Source organism: Muntiacus reevesi, chromosome 5 (assembly GCF_963930625.1).
Source record: "Muntiacus reevesi chromosome 5, mMunRee1.1, whole genome shotgun sequence".
In the NCBI taxonomy this organism is placed as follows: domain Eukaryota; kingdom Metazoa; phylum Chordata; class Mammalia; order Artiodactyla; family Cervidae; genus Muntiacus; species Muntiacus reevesi.
The window spans coordinates 75,884,131-75,899,059 of NC_089253.1; the positions used below are offsets into that span (position 1 = coordinate 75,884,131).

Sequence of the window (14,929 nt, forward strand, 5' to 3'; positions counted from 1 at the left end):
TAAGGGCCCCAGACTGGGGTAGTTTCTTGGCAAAACATTCAGGAGGGAGAACACAGTAATCATGTCAGCTATTATAGCACTTTGCCACGACTGTGGAAGGTTCTAAAGTTTCCACAAGAGACCTGAGAGGGCCTAAAAATTCCTTACTTTGAGTGTGGAGATCTCCTATGGAGCAGTTTGCTTTCTAGAAAGGGAAAGACAGAAGTGGTAAAATGCAAGGTGACCACCAGCCCTCTAGGCCCAGGCTTGGCTGCTAAATAGGCTCAGAGAGGCTTGAGCAGTGGGGAGCTGGGGTCATGGAAAGTTGAAAGAAATAGCCCCTTAGCAGGTGGAAGTGTTGCTAAGCTTAAAAAATAAAAATATAGGATGCCAGGGTAAATTTGAACGTCAGATAAGCAACAAAATTTCAACAAAACATTTATTAGTATAAATTCATCCTTGGATATATACATCCCAGGAACCATTTTATCCGGTGACCACAGCCAAGCTGTTTGAGGATTAACAAGTGTGTACAGAGAACTCCTTCTATGAGGCCTGGGGAGTGTGTCCAGGACGTGTCTTGCTGTGAATGGATATGTGTCAGAGGTGGTCCTAGGGAAGCTAACTATCTCAACAGGGAACCACGTGAGCCCCAAGCCCTCTCATTCCAGCCTAGGGGGCAAACAAGCCATCTGAGAATACAGGGGAGTCTATGGATTTTTAGGGGACTTAGAAATGTTCATTTCTAGGTAAAGGCTTCATACTTAGTCTGATAACATGTTTCACAATTTAAAGTGTTAATATAATTGTGAAAAAAATAATTAAAAAGAAAAATTCTTAATAGGGCTAAGTTAACCTGTCTGGTATTTGAGGTATTATAAGTATTTGATAAAGGGAGTTATAGAAGAGAGAATTTACTTCATTACTCTTATACTAGAAAAGGGAACCACCATTGCTTGGGTCATTAAAAAACCATTCGAGGCAGTTCAGGGCTCCCTGGTAACTCAAGTCCTTGTCCTTCTGACAGGCTAACTCTGTACAGGAGAATATTCTCAGTCTACCAAAGGAAGCATAACTTCTCTTTTCTCCAGAGGAGAAGGTAGTACTTCTTGAACCTGGCGTTTCTTGAACTTGGTAAATTAATCCAGTTCTTGGAAAAGGGAATTTTTGTGTTTGTTTGTTTAAAAGAATGCTTTTTTAAAGAATTTTTTATGAAACAGAATTTTTTCACCTGTTTTTTAATATTTAGCAAGTGTCAAGATCATTATATTAGAATGTTGGAGTTTGAAGGAAGTGTTGGGGAGTGTCTCAAAGGCTGTTTCATGTCCAAGAAGCTTTCCCAGGTGCCATATACATGTATGAATTCACTTCGGTTCAAAGGCATGGCTCTGGGCCTTGCACTCTCAAAAACCACTTAATTTCTTGGTTCTCCTTCAGGGGAGACCTACACTAACTGACTTCACCAAGACAGACATAGAACTGGGACACCCATTCATTTACAAAGAAATGTGACAATTTCCTGGATACTGGGGATATACATAGAGACCCCAACTGCAAGCCCAAGGCTGCTTGATGAGCAGGGAATAATGATAATAGATGCCACTGGTCATTTAATGAGTGTTCAAAACTCATAAAACATTAATAGTGACAGTTAACCCTGGTCAAATGGGCAGTTTTCATCCTTATAACCTCATCATGAGAGAAATATTTATCTTTCTTAAACTGATGAGAATACTGAAAAAGATGTCATAGCTCATTAATTCTTTTTTTAAAGCAAAACTTTTAAAAAATAATTTTATTTATTTTTGGCTGTGCTGGGTCTTTGCACCTCGAGGACTTTTCTCTAGTTGCCACAAGCAGGGGCTACTCTGTGTTGTGGTGTGTGGGCTTCTCACTGCGGTGGCTTCTTTTGTCGCAGAGCACAAGCTCTGGAGCACAGGTTCAGTAGTTGTGGCCCACAGGCTTAGCTGCCCTGCAGCATGTGGGATCTTCCCAGGTCAGGAACTGAACACGTATGTCCTGCATTGGCAGGCAGATTCTTAACCACTGAATCACAGAGAAGCCCCTCATTAACTCTTAGAGATATGTGTTTTCAGATGTGAATATCCTACAAACAAAATACATTTGTAATATAAAACTCCACAAAAATATGGTCACTTTTTACTTATCCATCAACTGTTGATAAGTGTCTAGTGTGGGCTGGGTACTATGCAGGTTGATGCAGACAGAACAGTGTTTAAAATATCAAGGCCCCTGCTCTAAGTTCACAGTCTAGCTGAGACCACTAATCAGCAAAAGAATCAAAACATCAGCTTTTGAGAATTGCTGTGAAGGCAGCAAGTATGGAAATATGACCGAGTATAGTAGGAGGGGTAGGGGAAAGAAGACAGGTACTCAGTGTGGCTCTCTGAGGGGTGACATTGGAATTGAGACCTCAGAGCCATCCAGGGGCCTTCACTTGGGGCTATGCAGGTGCCAGGAAATAGATCCCCTCAGTCCTATGCCCCAGAGCTCCTGACTGTGAGCAGCCTCTTCCGAGGCTCCCTGAAGGGCAACCTGAGCAGTCTGGGTTAGACCTGTGCCCCTCGGTTGGCACAGAAATGAGCAGACAAGCAGATAAGTGAGCACGACTCACTGCTCCATGGGATGAGTTGAGCACAGTCCAAGAGGTGCTCTAGATCCCAGACCCCGGTTTTAGTCCCACAAGGCAGGGAGCATCATGGACCAGGAACCTGAGGACTACTGTGCCAAGTGCCCAAGGAGTACTGGTGTGGCCCAAAATGCAACCAATCAGAGTTGAGGACAAGGAGGCTGAACAGAGCTGCTGGTGCGGATTTGAATTTCTGTCCTCCTACCAGGTATTTCTTGCTATTTTAGACTTTTGGTGGTGACCAAGGTACCTACAGGAAGACTGCTTAGTAACACGTGTGTATTTTGAAAATCAGAGGTATAATTTAAAAATACTTGATTTTCAAAGAGCTTAGCTGGTTTCAAAATCCATTCACAAGAAATTCCAAGACTACACTTGTCAATGAAAGAAAGGAAAGAATTTTAAATATTTAACTCCAACTGTTACACTTTTTTGAATGACTGAAAATTATATTTTAAAGTTTTTCAATGATAAGATCATCAAGAATCTGAAGAGATCTTCATTCTAAAGTCTTGATCAGGAATAGTATGTGGCCATTTCAAGTTTAAAACCTGATATAAAAAATCATGCTCCTGAATGTAAGCTCAACATTTCTCAGTTAAAACTTTGAAAACGTTTTATTTGAGTTTTACACAAGTTTGATATTGATTTTCTTTAAAACACAATTATTTTCTCTTATATGATTATGTAATATAAAAATAAATAATGAAAGTTTTAATCAATTTCCATATGAATGACTCCAAATCCGCTTCAGTTTTCTTCCGTGGACCTTACAAAGAGGATCTTTTCTAAGAGATATGGGAAAGTGCCTTAGAAGATGAGGGAGCCAGCTCTGTGTAAAGCTTATGCGTAAGTGGTTAGTCACTTGGCTGTGTCCGACTCTGAGACCCTGCCTTGATCCTCTATTCATGGAATTTTCCAGGCAAGAATAGTGGAGTAGGTTGCCATTTCCTCCTCCCAGGGATTGAACCAGTGTCTCCTGCAGGTACATTCTTTTATGACTGAGCTACCTGGACTCCTCTGTAAACCTTGGGGAGAGCATTTAACCTGTAAAACACTGTAATGATCCTCAGGAACAAAGACGAAGACACTGAAAGATAAGGTAGCTGGGCTGCAGCAGAATGTCACTAGGGAGGGCAGGGGTGATGCCAGGCCCTGCATTTTAACCAAGAGCAGTGGGAGGCCTCCAAATGGATTTATGGACGGGTGTGACTTAATTCAATTTACATTCTATAAATCTAATCTCTGCATGCAATGTAGAGAATGGAACACAGAGGTGCAAGAGTGGAAAGAGAAAGGTCATATAGAAAGTGACTGAGGGGACAGGCAAGAGGAGAGGAGCAGGTCATTCTGAGAAGTTTTTCAGAGGTAGGATCAATAGGACTATGCGGAAGAAAAGAAAGGAGGCTAAGTAGGATGCCAGAGTTTTTTGGTTTGAACAGTTAAGTAAATCATAATGCCATTTACTGGGCAAAACTGAAGGAGGGACAATTAAGGAAAGAGGACTGGGATCCAAAGCCTCAAGGCAAATTTTTCAACAAAGTGCAACTAGAGAGAATCATAGATGATAAGAGATTTAATGGACATAGTAGTGTTAGTTGCTCAGTCTTGTCCTACTCTGCGACCCCACGGACTGCAGCCTGCCAAGCTCCTCTGTCCATCGAATTCTTCAGGCAAGAATACTGGAGTGGGTAGCCATTCTCTTCTCCAGGGATCTCCTCCACCCAGGGATTGAACCTGCATCTCCCGCATTAGCAGGCGGATTCTTTATCACTGAGCCATCTGGGAAGTCCAACCAGCCACCTACCCAGATGCTAAACATACTTGATCCTACAACTAGGAAAAACTTGTGGCCTATCTTCACACATAAATATCACTTTCATATTACAGATGAACAGCTAAGTAGGTTCAGATAATCCAAGATTAGAACTATGTCATCTAAAAGTTTTCCCGGCCCTTAGAAATATTGTTAAGTCAAAAAATGGAAGCTATGGAAAAATCTAGCAGATAAAGAGAATATTACCTATGTCATTCAATATTTTTTGAAGAGATGAGGAATTTAATTGATGTGGAATCAGTCTTCCTGGAAAAAAGCCAACAAATATTTTGGTTTCCTCAAAACAAAACAAAAAACAAGCAAAAAAAAAAAAAAAAACCCTTTTCTTGGCCCAAATTATAGGAACTCTTCAATGGCAGCTCAGCCTAAGCTTTTTTGCATATGTGCTTTTAGGACAGTCTTGCAAATTGCATGTGTTCTACACAGCAACCACAGACACTTACCATTCATTAAATAATAATCAAACAGGAGGACTGGATTTTGTTTGTTTGTTTCTCCTGGGTCTGTTCCTCACTTAGGTGACCTTGGACAAATCTATTCCCTCTCTCATATCTGATTTCAGGGTAATGTTTATGACTAAGATGCCTTATAAGAGCTTCAGACTATCAATAGTAGTTATGCTCTCCATCTATAAAATTTATCTCCTTCACTATCCTACGGGATGTCTGCACGACACTTCTATTGAAAACCTTCGCACGTAGTTTCAAGTGTTGTCAAACCCATCTAGGGACGGTGCATATATTCTAAGGCCAATGAAATGACAACGTGGATAACTTGAACCTGAAATCCGTTTCCTATGCTACTGAGAATTGGAAAATGGATAAATGTGATGATCCCCAACGACGTTTTCCTTACTTCTGCCGTTTACCGCCGTATCCAAACTGTTCAGAAGCTGCTGACATTTGACTCTACAGTATTTGGCAGTTCTACCTAAAACTGAAATGGTTAAAAGGCCGAACTGGCTGGTAGAACAGCTGCCAAGGCTGGTATTCAGGCCCTGGTGCAGTTAGCTGTGTATTCCATGCATTGTTTTAGAAGCTTACAAAACACAGCCATCTTGCATCAGGCATCCCGACCCAGGAAGAAGGCGAGCCCCGTCCCGTCGGCTTGGAGATGCCACCTGCGCGGAGCCAGGCGTCCCAGGTGGCAGAGTTCTCGCGGACCGCCTGCAGCCTGCAACCTGCACCGCGGGACCCGCCACGGCCCGAGCCGGTGTCTTGAGTGAATAAAGTTTGTGGGCTGCCCGGTCGCACCTGGCCCGTAGCGAGAGCAGGAAAACAGCCGTCCGGCCGCCCTGCCAGCTGTTAGAGCAGCCCCAACCGAACGTGGGCGCGGGGTGCGAGGCTTCTATTTGCAAGCTTCCTGTCGGGTAGTGTTTTCAACTGGGGCGCGGAGACTGGGCCGGCGGTGTCCTCCTCCCCGCCCCCACGCCGTCCGGGGCGCCTCGGGGACGCGCGCCGGAGCGGGGCGCCCCCTCCCTCACCCTCCCCGCCGCTGCCCGAGACGCCCGCAGGCCGGGCGTTCACCGGCCGCGCCTCCTCCCGCCAGCCCCTCCCCCCAACTTCCCCCTCGGCGCCCCAAACCCGGGCTTCCTGAGTTCCATGACGTGTGCGCACGGAGCTGGGTGGGAGCGCGGGGCCGGGGAGCCGGAGTTAAAACGGGGGCGGGCGGGCGGCCGTCTCGGCGGGAGCCGGCGGCCCTTCAGCGTGTCTTTTGTGTTTGTACACACACTGCGCGAGGCAGCCGGGAGGAGGGAGCTGGCGGCGCGCGGGGGAGGGGCGAGCGCGCGCCAGCGAACGGGCGCGCGGGGGGAGGGGGAGGCGGAGCGCGAGCGAGGGGGCGGGGGCGGGGCCGAGCCTTCCCTCCATTGTGTGTGATTGGTTGGCGCGCGGCGCGGGGGCGGGGCGGCTTGTGTTGGGGGATAGCCTCGGTGTCAGCCATCTTTCAATTGTGTTCGCAGCCGCCGCCGCGCCGCCGTCGCTCTCCAACGCCAGCGCCGCCTCTAGCTCGCCGAGCTCCAGCCGAAGGAGAAGGGGGGTAAGTTTCCCCGTCTGCCCGCTTCCCCGGAACCGAGCCCCGCTTGCCGTCAGCCCCGGGCCGGGCCCCGGCCGTGCCGGGACGGGACCCAGGGTCTCTCCGGCTTGGCCCCAAAACTTTTTGGCCCAGAAATGGAGGTGAGGAGCGAGTTTCCCTCTCCCCTCAGGCAACGGCGGCTCCGGCGGCTCCCCAGTCTCTCGTCGCCTCAGCCCAACAGCAGCAACCGCCGCGTCGCCGAGCCTGTTCTCCCTCCCCGCGCCCCTGGCTCCTTTTTCTTCGGTGAAATCCCGCCCGCTGCCCCTTCCCGGGACCCCAGACCTTCACCACGACCCGCGCGGGCCTCTTAACTACCGACCCCGGACCCCAGTTTTCGGGCGGGAAAAGGGTGGAAATCGCCAGTGCTTCCCACCCTGGGGTAACTCGCTTTTTGCTGCCTCCCCACAGTTGTTGCTAAGCTTCACCATCTTGTCTCTCTTCTCTGGTCACCGACCATATTTTTTCCCCCGTTTCTCTCTTCCCCATTTCAAAAAAGGAGGAAAAAATTTTAAAGAGAAGCATTTTTTTCCTCCTTTTTAGAGAAGCGGAAACTTGATGCATTTGAAATGCAAAAAAACTTTTGCATTTTGGAGGGCGGCACGTGGCAGGGGATGGAGTATTTTCGAGCGATTTGGTGTTTTGTCTCTTTGGAAAGGAATCGGATACGTTTTGCGATTGTTTCCATTTTGTTCTGGTCTGGGAGCCGAGTTTGTGCCTGCGCGAGACGCTAGGAGCGAGGCGGGCAGGCTGGGGGACCCTCTGCCGAGGGGCCGGAGGAGGCGAAACCAAAAGTTTATGTGGTGCTTGGGGTGGACCAGTCGGCCAGTCTTGTGCGTTAATTAAAGCCTGGGTGCGGGGCAGGTTTTTTTTTTTATTATTATTATTTCATTGCGAATCCTCTGAAGACTGGACTCGAGGACGGTGCTTTGTAGAATGCTCGCTGTTGGTAGCTGTTGTTCCTCTTGTTTTTTGAGACGCCTTTTTGTCAACAGAACTGTAGAGATGCAAAACCAGGAATGTTTTCAGATATTTACAGCAATCTATCAACTGCCAGACGTAAAGGGGGGGGGGCGGCGGTGGGGGGGGGTGACTGAAACCTTTTTTGCTGTAATTTGACTCGACCTTTCTGTGGTTTGTGGCTTCATTCTTTTGACTTGTTAGTGGATGGAATGTTTACAGACATTTCTAATTTCTACTTTATTTAAATTGAAGCGAGAGCTGTTGGGTCTTTTTGTTTTGCTGTTTATCGCTCAGATTGGGCATTTTGAGAGAGGACTGGTGTTAAGGCTAACAATTTTCTAGTACTACAGTTTGTTTCAAAAAGTCGTATTTGGGTGATAGACGTAATCTGCACCCTTTCAAATTATATAACATTATGGACCTTTTTTAAAAATACTAATCATAATTTCCAGATGGGGGGTGGGTAGTGGCAGGAAAACTTGTGTGTTTGGTAGTTGCAGATGGTGATTTTTGGTTTTTCCGATGCTGGTAGGTAAGTAAGGAGGTCTCTATACCATGGCTCGTACAAAGCAGACTGCCCGCAAATCCACCGGTGGTAAAGCACCGAGGAAGCAACTCGCTACAAAAGCCGCTCGCAAGAGTGCGCCCTCTACTGGAGGGGTGAAGAAACCTCATCGTTACAGGTATTTTAAAAGAGGAAAAATGGAATAGTCTTATCTCCCGAAGTATCTATATAATCTAATAAAAAGATGTCTAATAAGCATACATTCTCCTTTAGAGAATCTGTTTTTCCCCTCGTTAAATATTTAGTACTTTAAAATGTGTATATAATTTAGTGTTAGGTTTTATTGGGAATATGTTTAATTTTGAAGCTGTAATCGTGCCCATATCTCAAAGGAGACGTCGTATCTCTAATAATGTTAATAGGATAGACTAACATTTTACTTAGCTGTTAGGTGTAATATATATGTTTTAAATAGAAAAGTGTTGGCTTTTAAATACATTTTTGAGGATACTCTTGCATCTGGTAAAATAATTTAATCAAGATGGGGGGCGTTGTTTTACATAAGTCCTTCATTTACTTGAATTGGTTTTTCCTTCTATTGGCATAGTTTTGAACTACCCTGAGCAGTGTTGTTGAGTGCATCTACCATTAGAGGGCAGAAGTTGTCTGTATTTACCCTCTGCAAATGATTAGCCTAAAATAAAAATATAAGAAATAAGTCAGGATTGAGGTAAATTTCTTGCTTAAAATTACTTAAAGGAAAAAATTTCCATATGGAAGATACAACACAAAAGAGTGTTCATCAATTTAATCATTCATGAGGGATGTGCAGTGTCAAAGGTATTCTGGGAAATTGAACTTAAATACTGTTAAGGGTGTTTTTTTTTTTAAGTGAAGCTCATTGGGTTGTGCTGGTAGATCTTTCAGAAGAAGGGGGTGCCAGTGGGAAGATTGAGAATGGTGTCAAATTGAAAGTCTGAAAAAGTTTGACTTCTTTTAGTGGCCTAGTACCTTCCCAAGTTGTAATTATAACAGAAGTTAGTGATGTTTATGTTAAAGATGAAGAAAATGAAGGGGACTATGATTATCAAACCCCCTGCCAGGAATCTGTTTTAATAGCATGCTTTTTTGTATTAGAAGTATTGTGTTACTTCTAACATTTGAATATTTAGGTCATAAATTGATAAGTGAAATTTGATACAAAAGCTGAAGAATAGTTAGGTGATTTGTTTTTTGAAAAGTGACTGCATCTCTTTGAAGGTGATGACCCCTCTTTTAAGTTCTCTTATGTATTTGGTAACCATTTCTTTAATGTTTTGTTTTAAAGGCCTGGTACTGTGGCACTCCGTGAAATTAGACGTTATCAGAAGTCCACTGAACTTCTGATCCGCAAACTTCCCTTCCAGCGTCTGGTGCGGGAAATTGCTCAGGACTTCAAAACAGACCTGCGCTTCCAGAGCGCAGCTATCGGTGCTTTGCAGGTAAAACGGGTGGGGGAGGCGCCGGGAGCTGCCTGCTTCTGCTTTGTACCAAGGACATCTCTAAATCTTTACATGTGCTTGTGTATCATCAGCCACTGAGATAGGTCTTTATCTATATTTCACTGTTGAGATGTCAGAAAGGTTAAGTTGCTTGAGGTTATACAAACAGATACGATTTAAAAATTTTAAACATGCAATGTTTAGAGGAAAAAAGAACCCTCTGGTTTGACTTACAGTTGCTGCTGGACTTTAGGAAGTCATGGGGATAAAGGTCTGTATTGGTAACTGGTTTCAAACAGGGACTGATAGAAAAGGAAAGTTAGAGTAAATGGCTTCCTGGACCTGAAGAGGCAGTTGCAAGTGGAGAGAACATAGTATCTGGGATGGGGCTAGGCAACATTAAAGAATTGTGCATTGAAGTAAAAGAAACTTGAGTGGTAGTTAGGCTTGGATTAACAAGAGGGAGAAAAAGGTGTTACTGGGCTTGTAAAGAGAGAAGTTTGAAGACATGTTTGTTTAAGGGGATTATGTATGGATTTCCACTTAAATGGAAAACAGTGAGTTTAGTCTTAGCTCCAGTGTGTCAGAAGTTTGAGAAATACAGTTTTAGCTGTGGTTATATATTTGAAATGGGATTCCCTAATGGCTCAGAGGTAAAGAATACGCCTGCGATGCAGGAGACTCCGGTTTGATACCTGGGTTGGAAAGATCTCCTGGAGGAGGAAATGGCAACCCACTCCAGTATTTTGGCCTGAAAAATCCCATGGACAGAGGAGCCTGGCAGGCTACGGTACAAAGGGTCACAGAGTCACACGTGACTGAGCACACACGTGTATTTGAAATACTGGTGGTTTGTGCCAGATTAAACAACTTGAGATGCCCATACTTAAGATACTTGATTAGGTGTGTGGGTACAATTAACATCAGTCACTTAAGTAACCTATAATGTTAAGTGTGTTTGGCATTCATTAGATCATTGTAACTCAGAGTATGGCAAGACTACCACCTCTTGTCAGCATTGGGTTAGAGGTGATTTAAAATGCAGATTACTAGGCACCTCCACAGACCTGCATCAGAATCTCTTTTAGGGGAGGGTCCAGAATCGACATACATTCCATTGGAGGATTTTTCAAGGCTGCTGTTGCCAAGCTTTTCCTTTATGTGTGAGGAAGATTTGATAGGTGGATTCTATCCTGAAGTGTAATTGGTTGAGCTGTTTCTATGGTTAGTCTGAACTTCATTTGATTGGTGAATTCCAGGAGTAGGCATCCATTAAATTCTCAGTGAGTTGAAATTACTGAAATTTCAAACTACTAAAAGTTTTCAGTGCTGTTATTTAAGGTCTTTATTTTCTGATTTAATTTTTGACTATTTCTAGATCCCATTTCCTTTATTACAAATGCTAGTCACGTTTTCTGCACTAATTTTAAATACAGAAATAGTCTCAAGTGTTGACCTAAAGATGCTAATTTTGTTTTGCAGTTACAGTTGGCAGGGCTCTACTTGAACTACACATTATACTTGAAAGTCCAACATTGTCAAGCCTAAGTGTCAGTGACAGAGCTTTGTAAATTGATTACTAAACAGTCTGGCTAAAAGGCTTGTCTTTTTAGAAATTCATTGCTGTTAGTAAGGTTTGTGTTTTATACTTGTCAGTAAGTGATTGCATTGGTTTTGAGCAAAATGTTCAACTTTGCTGCTTGTAGTACTCTGGCATTGGTAGCTCTTTATTGGAAAATATTTCATTTCTCTTAAGGGTATAGAGATGAAGAATTTGCTAATGCGAATAGGGCCATTGGTTTGCCATAGATTATCAAGACTTAACTAACTTAAAATTTAGCTTTTGCCCCTAACAACTGAGAGTTTGAATTAAGGTCACCTTATGTTAAAAGTTGACATTGGTGGTTTGAAATGGTGGAACAGTCAGATACTGAATATACTCAAAATGTTGTGAATAAACATTTCCTTCCATTTACAAGATTTTTTTTTTTTTTTTGCTATTATCTCAAAATCTTGTTCATTGGGTCCCTCTTTAAATCCCATCATAGCCTTAATGTTTAGGAAACTTTGGACATTGGTAATAGAATTAGAAATACATGGGTCATGGTCAAATTCCCTGTATTGACTCTTCTCCCAGAGCTGACAGACACAACCCTATGATATCTAGAGTAGGTTCTAAGAGAGCAGTGAGAGCCCCAGCTGCCACATATCACATTTGAATAGTACTAGGGGAGCCAAAATCATTCCACTCTTAAATGGGTGTTTGAATTTCAGGACTTGTTGGCTTGTCCATATAGCAGCTCATAGTGCTGTATTTTGCAGAAGCCTTCTAGATTTGCATAATCCTGAGACATGCTGGGTGAAACCAAAAAAAGAAACAACTGTTTTCTTTCTTGAGGAATTTAAGTTCAGGGAATTCAGTAGGGTCTACAGTATGTTATGTTTTCTAAACTTGTTACCATTTCTAGAATATCCCAAAGATGAATCCCTGAATATTAAGGACTTTTGCTTTTAATATATTCTTTGGAATAGGTAAGATACAGGGAACTACTTGTGTAGAAAAGGTGCAAATTTCAGGAATTCCCTGGCAGTTCAGTAGTCAGGACTCTGCACTTTCATGGCTAAGGACCCAAGTACAGTTCCTGGTTGGAGAACAGTCCCCCAAGCCACAGGGCACATCCAAAGGGAAAAAAAAGAAAAGATGGAAGTTTCAGTTAAGGTTAGATATAAAAAACCAAGCCTGCAAATAATTTTTGAACTTCTATTCCTTCAAGGGCTAGGCATTGTGAGCATAAAATGAGTATTTTTTTAAGTAAGGGTATTAAAAGGTGGCTAGTGTACAAGGCCCGTGGGAATGCCAAGGAAATTAGGAGTTCAAAATTACCTGCACCTGGGAAGCAGGGGCAAGAGGAGTGTTTGCTTTCTCCTTCATGGAATAATCTTGAGGTAGGCCATAAAGGATAGGCAAATAAGATTTATCTGTTGATAACATACTATAGAAAGATATGTAAGGGTAGTAAAATTTGAATGAAACATTTTTATAGGAGAGGCTAAAAAGAATAAAAGTATAAATGTAGAAAAAATATTTTCATAAGACAGAATAGTAGAAACCATTTGAGTAGTTGTTAGCACTTTTAAAAGCAGAATTTCAAGTGTTATTAGCAAAGTTAATGGGTTTTTTTTTCAAAGTTAGTGTTTATTATAAAGCAAATCTGGTCCCTCCCGTATCTATATCTTGTGTGTTACAAAGTATTGTGGGGCTTGAATTGCTTAAGAATTTTTTGTATTTCTCTTTTAGTTTTATTGCCTAAAGAGTTCCAAAATGGAAATAATTTTTTAATTAGGACAAAAAAAGCAACTCTAAAAATCTGGGTGTTTTTTTTCCCCCCTAAGTATGTCTTAAGCAGAAATAACTTGCTTATAGAGAAGCCAAATAATGTCTTTCATTTAGTGTTCCTAATCCACTAGAACAGTTGGACTGACTGGTTCATTTCAAAATGAGTAAGCAGTTGTTTTAACCTAGACCAAAGAATTCAACTTTTCAGACAACTGTAAGATGCACTAACAGTTTAAGAGTTAATTATAAGTAGGAGCTCTCCTTTTTTCTTCCTTCTCTGTGAGTATTGAATGATTTGTGTAGCTAGCAGTTTAGAGTGAAAGTAGGAATAGGAGGATGCTTCAAAAGCTTTCTGATATCACCAGCCCAGGTGAAATGCATGAGACGAGTGCTCGGGCCTGGTGCACTGGGAGGACCCAGAGGAGTCGGGTGGAGAGGGAGGTGGGAGGGGGGATCGGGATGGGGAATACATGTAACTCTATGGCTGATTCGTGTCAATGTATGACAAAACCCACTGAAATGTTGTGAAGTAATTGACCTCCAACTAATAAAATAAAATTAAAAAAGAAAAAAAGCTTTCTGATGTAAGGAAAAAAACAGAGGGATCAGTGTTAATGCTGCGGGGGTACCATGCCATTACAGATAGGGGTGCATAGAGGAAAGTACAGTTAGGGGACATGGTGGGGTGCATATGTTGGCAAAATAGATCAATGTATGTAAGTAGGACACTGACCTGGTGGTCAAACTCTGAGGTGTTCAAAGGAAAGGTAGACGAAGCCCATATGATGGAAACCAGTAGTCAAACAGATATAATGAAGTGGGAGTAAGATTCAGAAAAAATGAGGATATCCCAAGGTGGGAGAGTATTATTTGGAATAGATATACATGATTCCATTTATCTTTGTGAGGATAAGAATAAATGTTAGAGTTGACATTTGATTTTTGCTTTACTCAAGACATTTCATTTTGCTTAAAAATCACGTATAACATTAGAAAAGGTAAACTATTTGGTAGTGAAATTATTTGACTTTTGTATTTTATAAAGATTTACGGTCTTGAGTTTTTCACTTTCATAAGCTGCCTTTCAACCTCATCCCAGATTTTAAACTAAGCATTTGGTAAGTGGTCAACATCTTCTGAAGTAGCTTTTTACAGGATTCAAAAACATCTTTTTAACTAATATAGATGTATCTTTAACGGTTGATAATAGCATTTTTTTTCTGTTTCTTTTGTAGGAGGCAAGTGAGGCCTATCTGGTTGGCCTTTTTGAAGACACCAACCTGTGTGCTATCCATGCCAAACGTGTAACAATTATGCCAAAAGACATCCAGCTAGCACGCCGCATACGTGGAGAACGTGCTTAAGAATCCACTATGATGGGAAACATTTCATTCTTTAAAAAAAAAAAAAAAAAAATTCTCTTCTTCCTGTTATTGGTAGTTCTGAACGTTAGATATTTTTTTTCCATGGGGTCAAAAGGTACCTAAGTATATGATTGCAAGTGGAAAAATAGGGGACAGAAATCAGGTATTGGCAGTTTTTCCATTTTCATTTGTGTGTGAATTTTTAATATAAATGCGGGGACATAAAGCATTAATGAAAGTCAAAATGTTTCAGTGAACAAGTTTCAGCAGTTCAACTTTATAACAATTATAAATAAACCTGTTAAATTTTTCTGGACAATGCCAGCATTTGGATTTTTTTAAAACAAGTAAATTTCTTATTGACTGCAACTAAATGGTGTTTGTAGCATTTTTATCATACAGTAGATTCCATCCATTCACTATACTTTTCTAACTGAGTTGTCCTACATGCAAGTACATGTTTTTAATGTTGTCTGTCTTCTGTGCTGTTCCTGTAAGTTTGCTATTAAAATACATTAAACTATACCTGCTTTTGGTCTTTACTATCAACGTTAACCATGCAGTTAATTCCTTGAAAGTTCCATATTCAGAATAATTTTAGCATGAAGTGTTTTGTTACATTTTATCTGAAACTATTGTGGGGAGGTAAGTATAATCTTTATATGGGAAGGAAACTAGAGCTACTGGCTTTCCTCCTAATTTTAACTATAGATATGGGTTTTTTTTTTTTTTTTTCAGAGACA

The 14,929-nt window shown here is 42.0% G+C and overlaps 1 protein-coding gene across 1 annotated transcript; it reads left to right on the top strand.

Moving 5' to 3' along the window:
- The first annotated feature begins 6,039 nt into the window (after nucleotides 1-6,039).
- On the top strand, nucleotides 6,040-14,711 carry H3-3A (H3.3 histone A). Its single transcript, XM_065935551.1, has 5 exons — nucleotides 6,040-6,090; nucleotides 6,427-6,503; nucleotides 8,032-8,182; nucleotides 9,332-9,485; nucleotides 14,058-14,711. The coding sequence occupies exons 3-5, from the start codon at nucleotides 8,055-8,057 to the stop codon at nucleotides 14,184-14,186; spliced, it is 411 nt and encodes a 136-aa protein (XP_065791623.1). The 5' UTR covers nucleotides 6,040-6,090; nucleotides 6,427-6,503; nucleotides 8,032-8,054; the 3' UTR covers nucleotides 14,187-14,711.
- The last annotated feature ends 218 nt before the right edge of the window (nucleotides 14,712-14,929 follow it).

What these genes read in the sequence shown, in the direction of transcription:
- H3-3A (XM_065935551.1), top strand. Translation starts at nt 8,055, where the DNA reads ATGGCTCGTACAAAGCAGACTGCCCGCAAATCCACCGGTGGTAAAGCA. An exon ending in AAGAAACCTCATCGTTACAG is followed by an intron (nt 8,183 to 9,331) that starts GTATTTTAAAAG and finishes TTTGTTTTAAAG; the next exon opens with GCCTGGTACTGTGGCACTCC. An exon ending in CAGCTATCGGTGCTTTGCAG is followed by an intron (nt 9,486 to 14,057) that starts GTAAAACGGGTG and finishes TTTCTTTTGTAG; the next exon opens with GAGGCAAGTGAGGCCTATCT.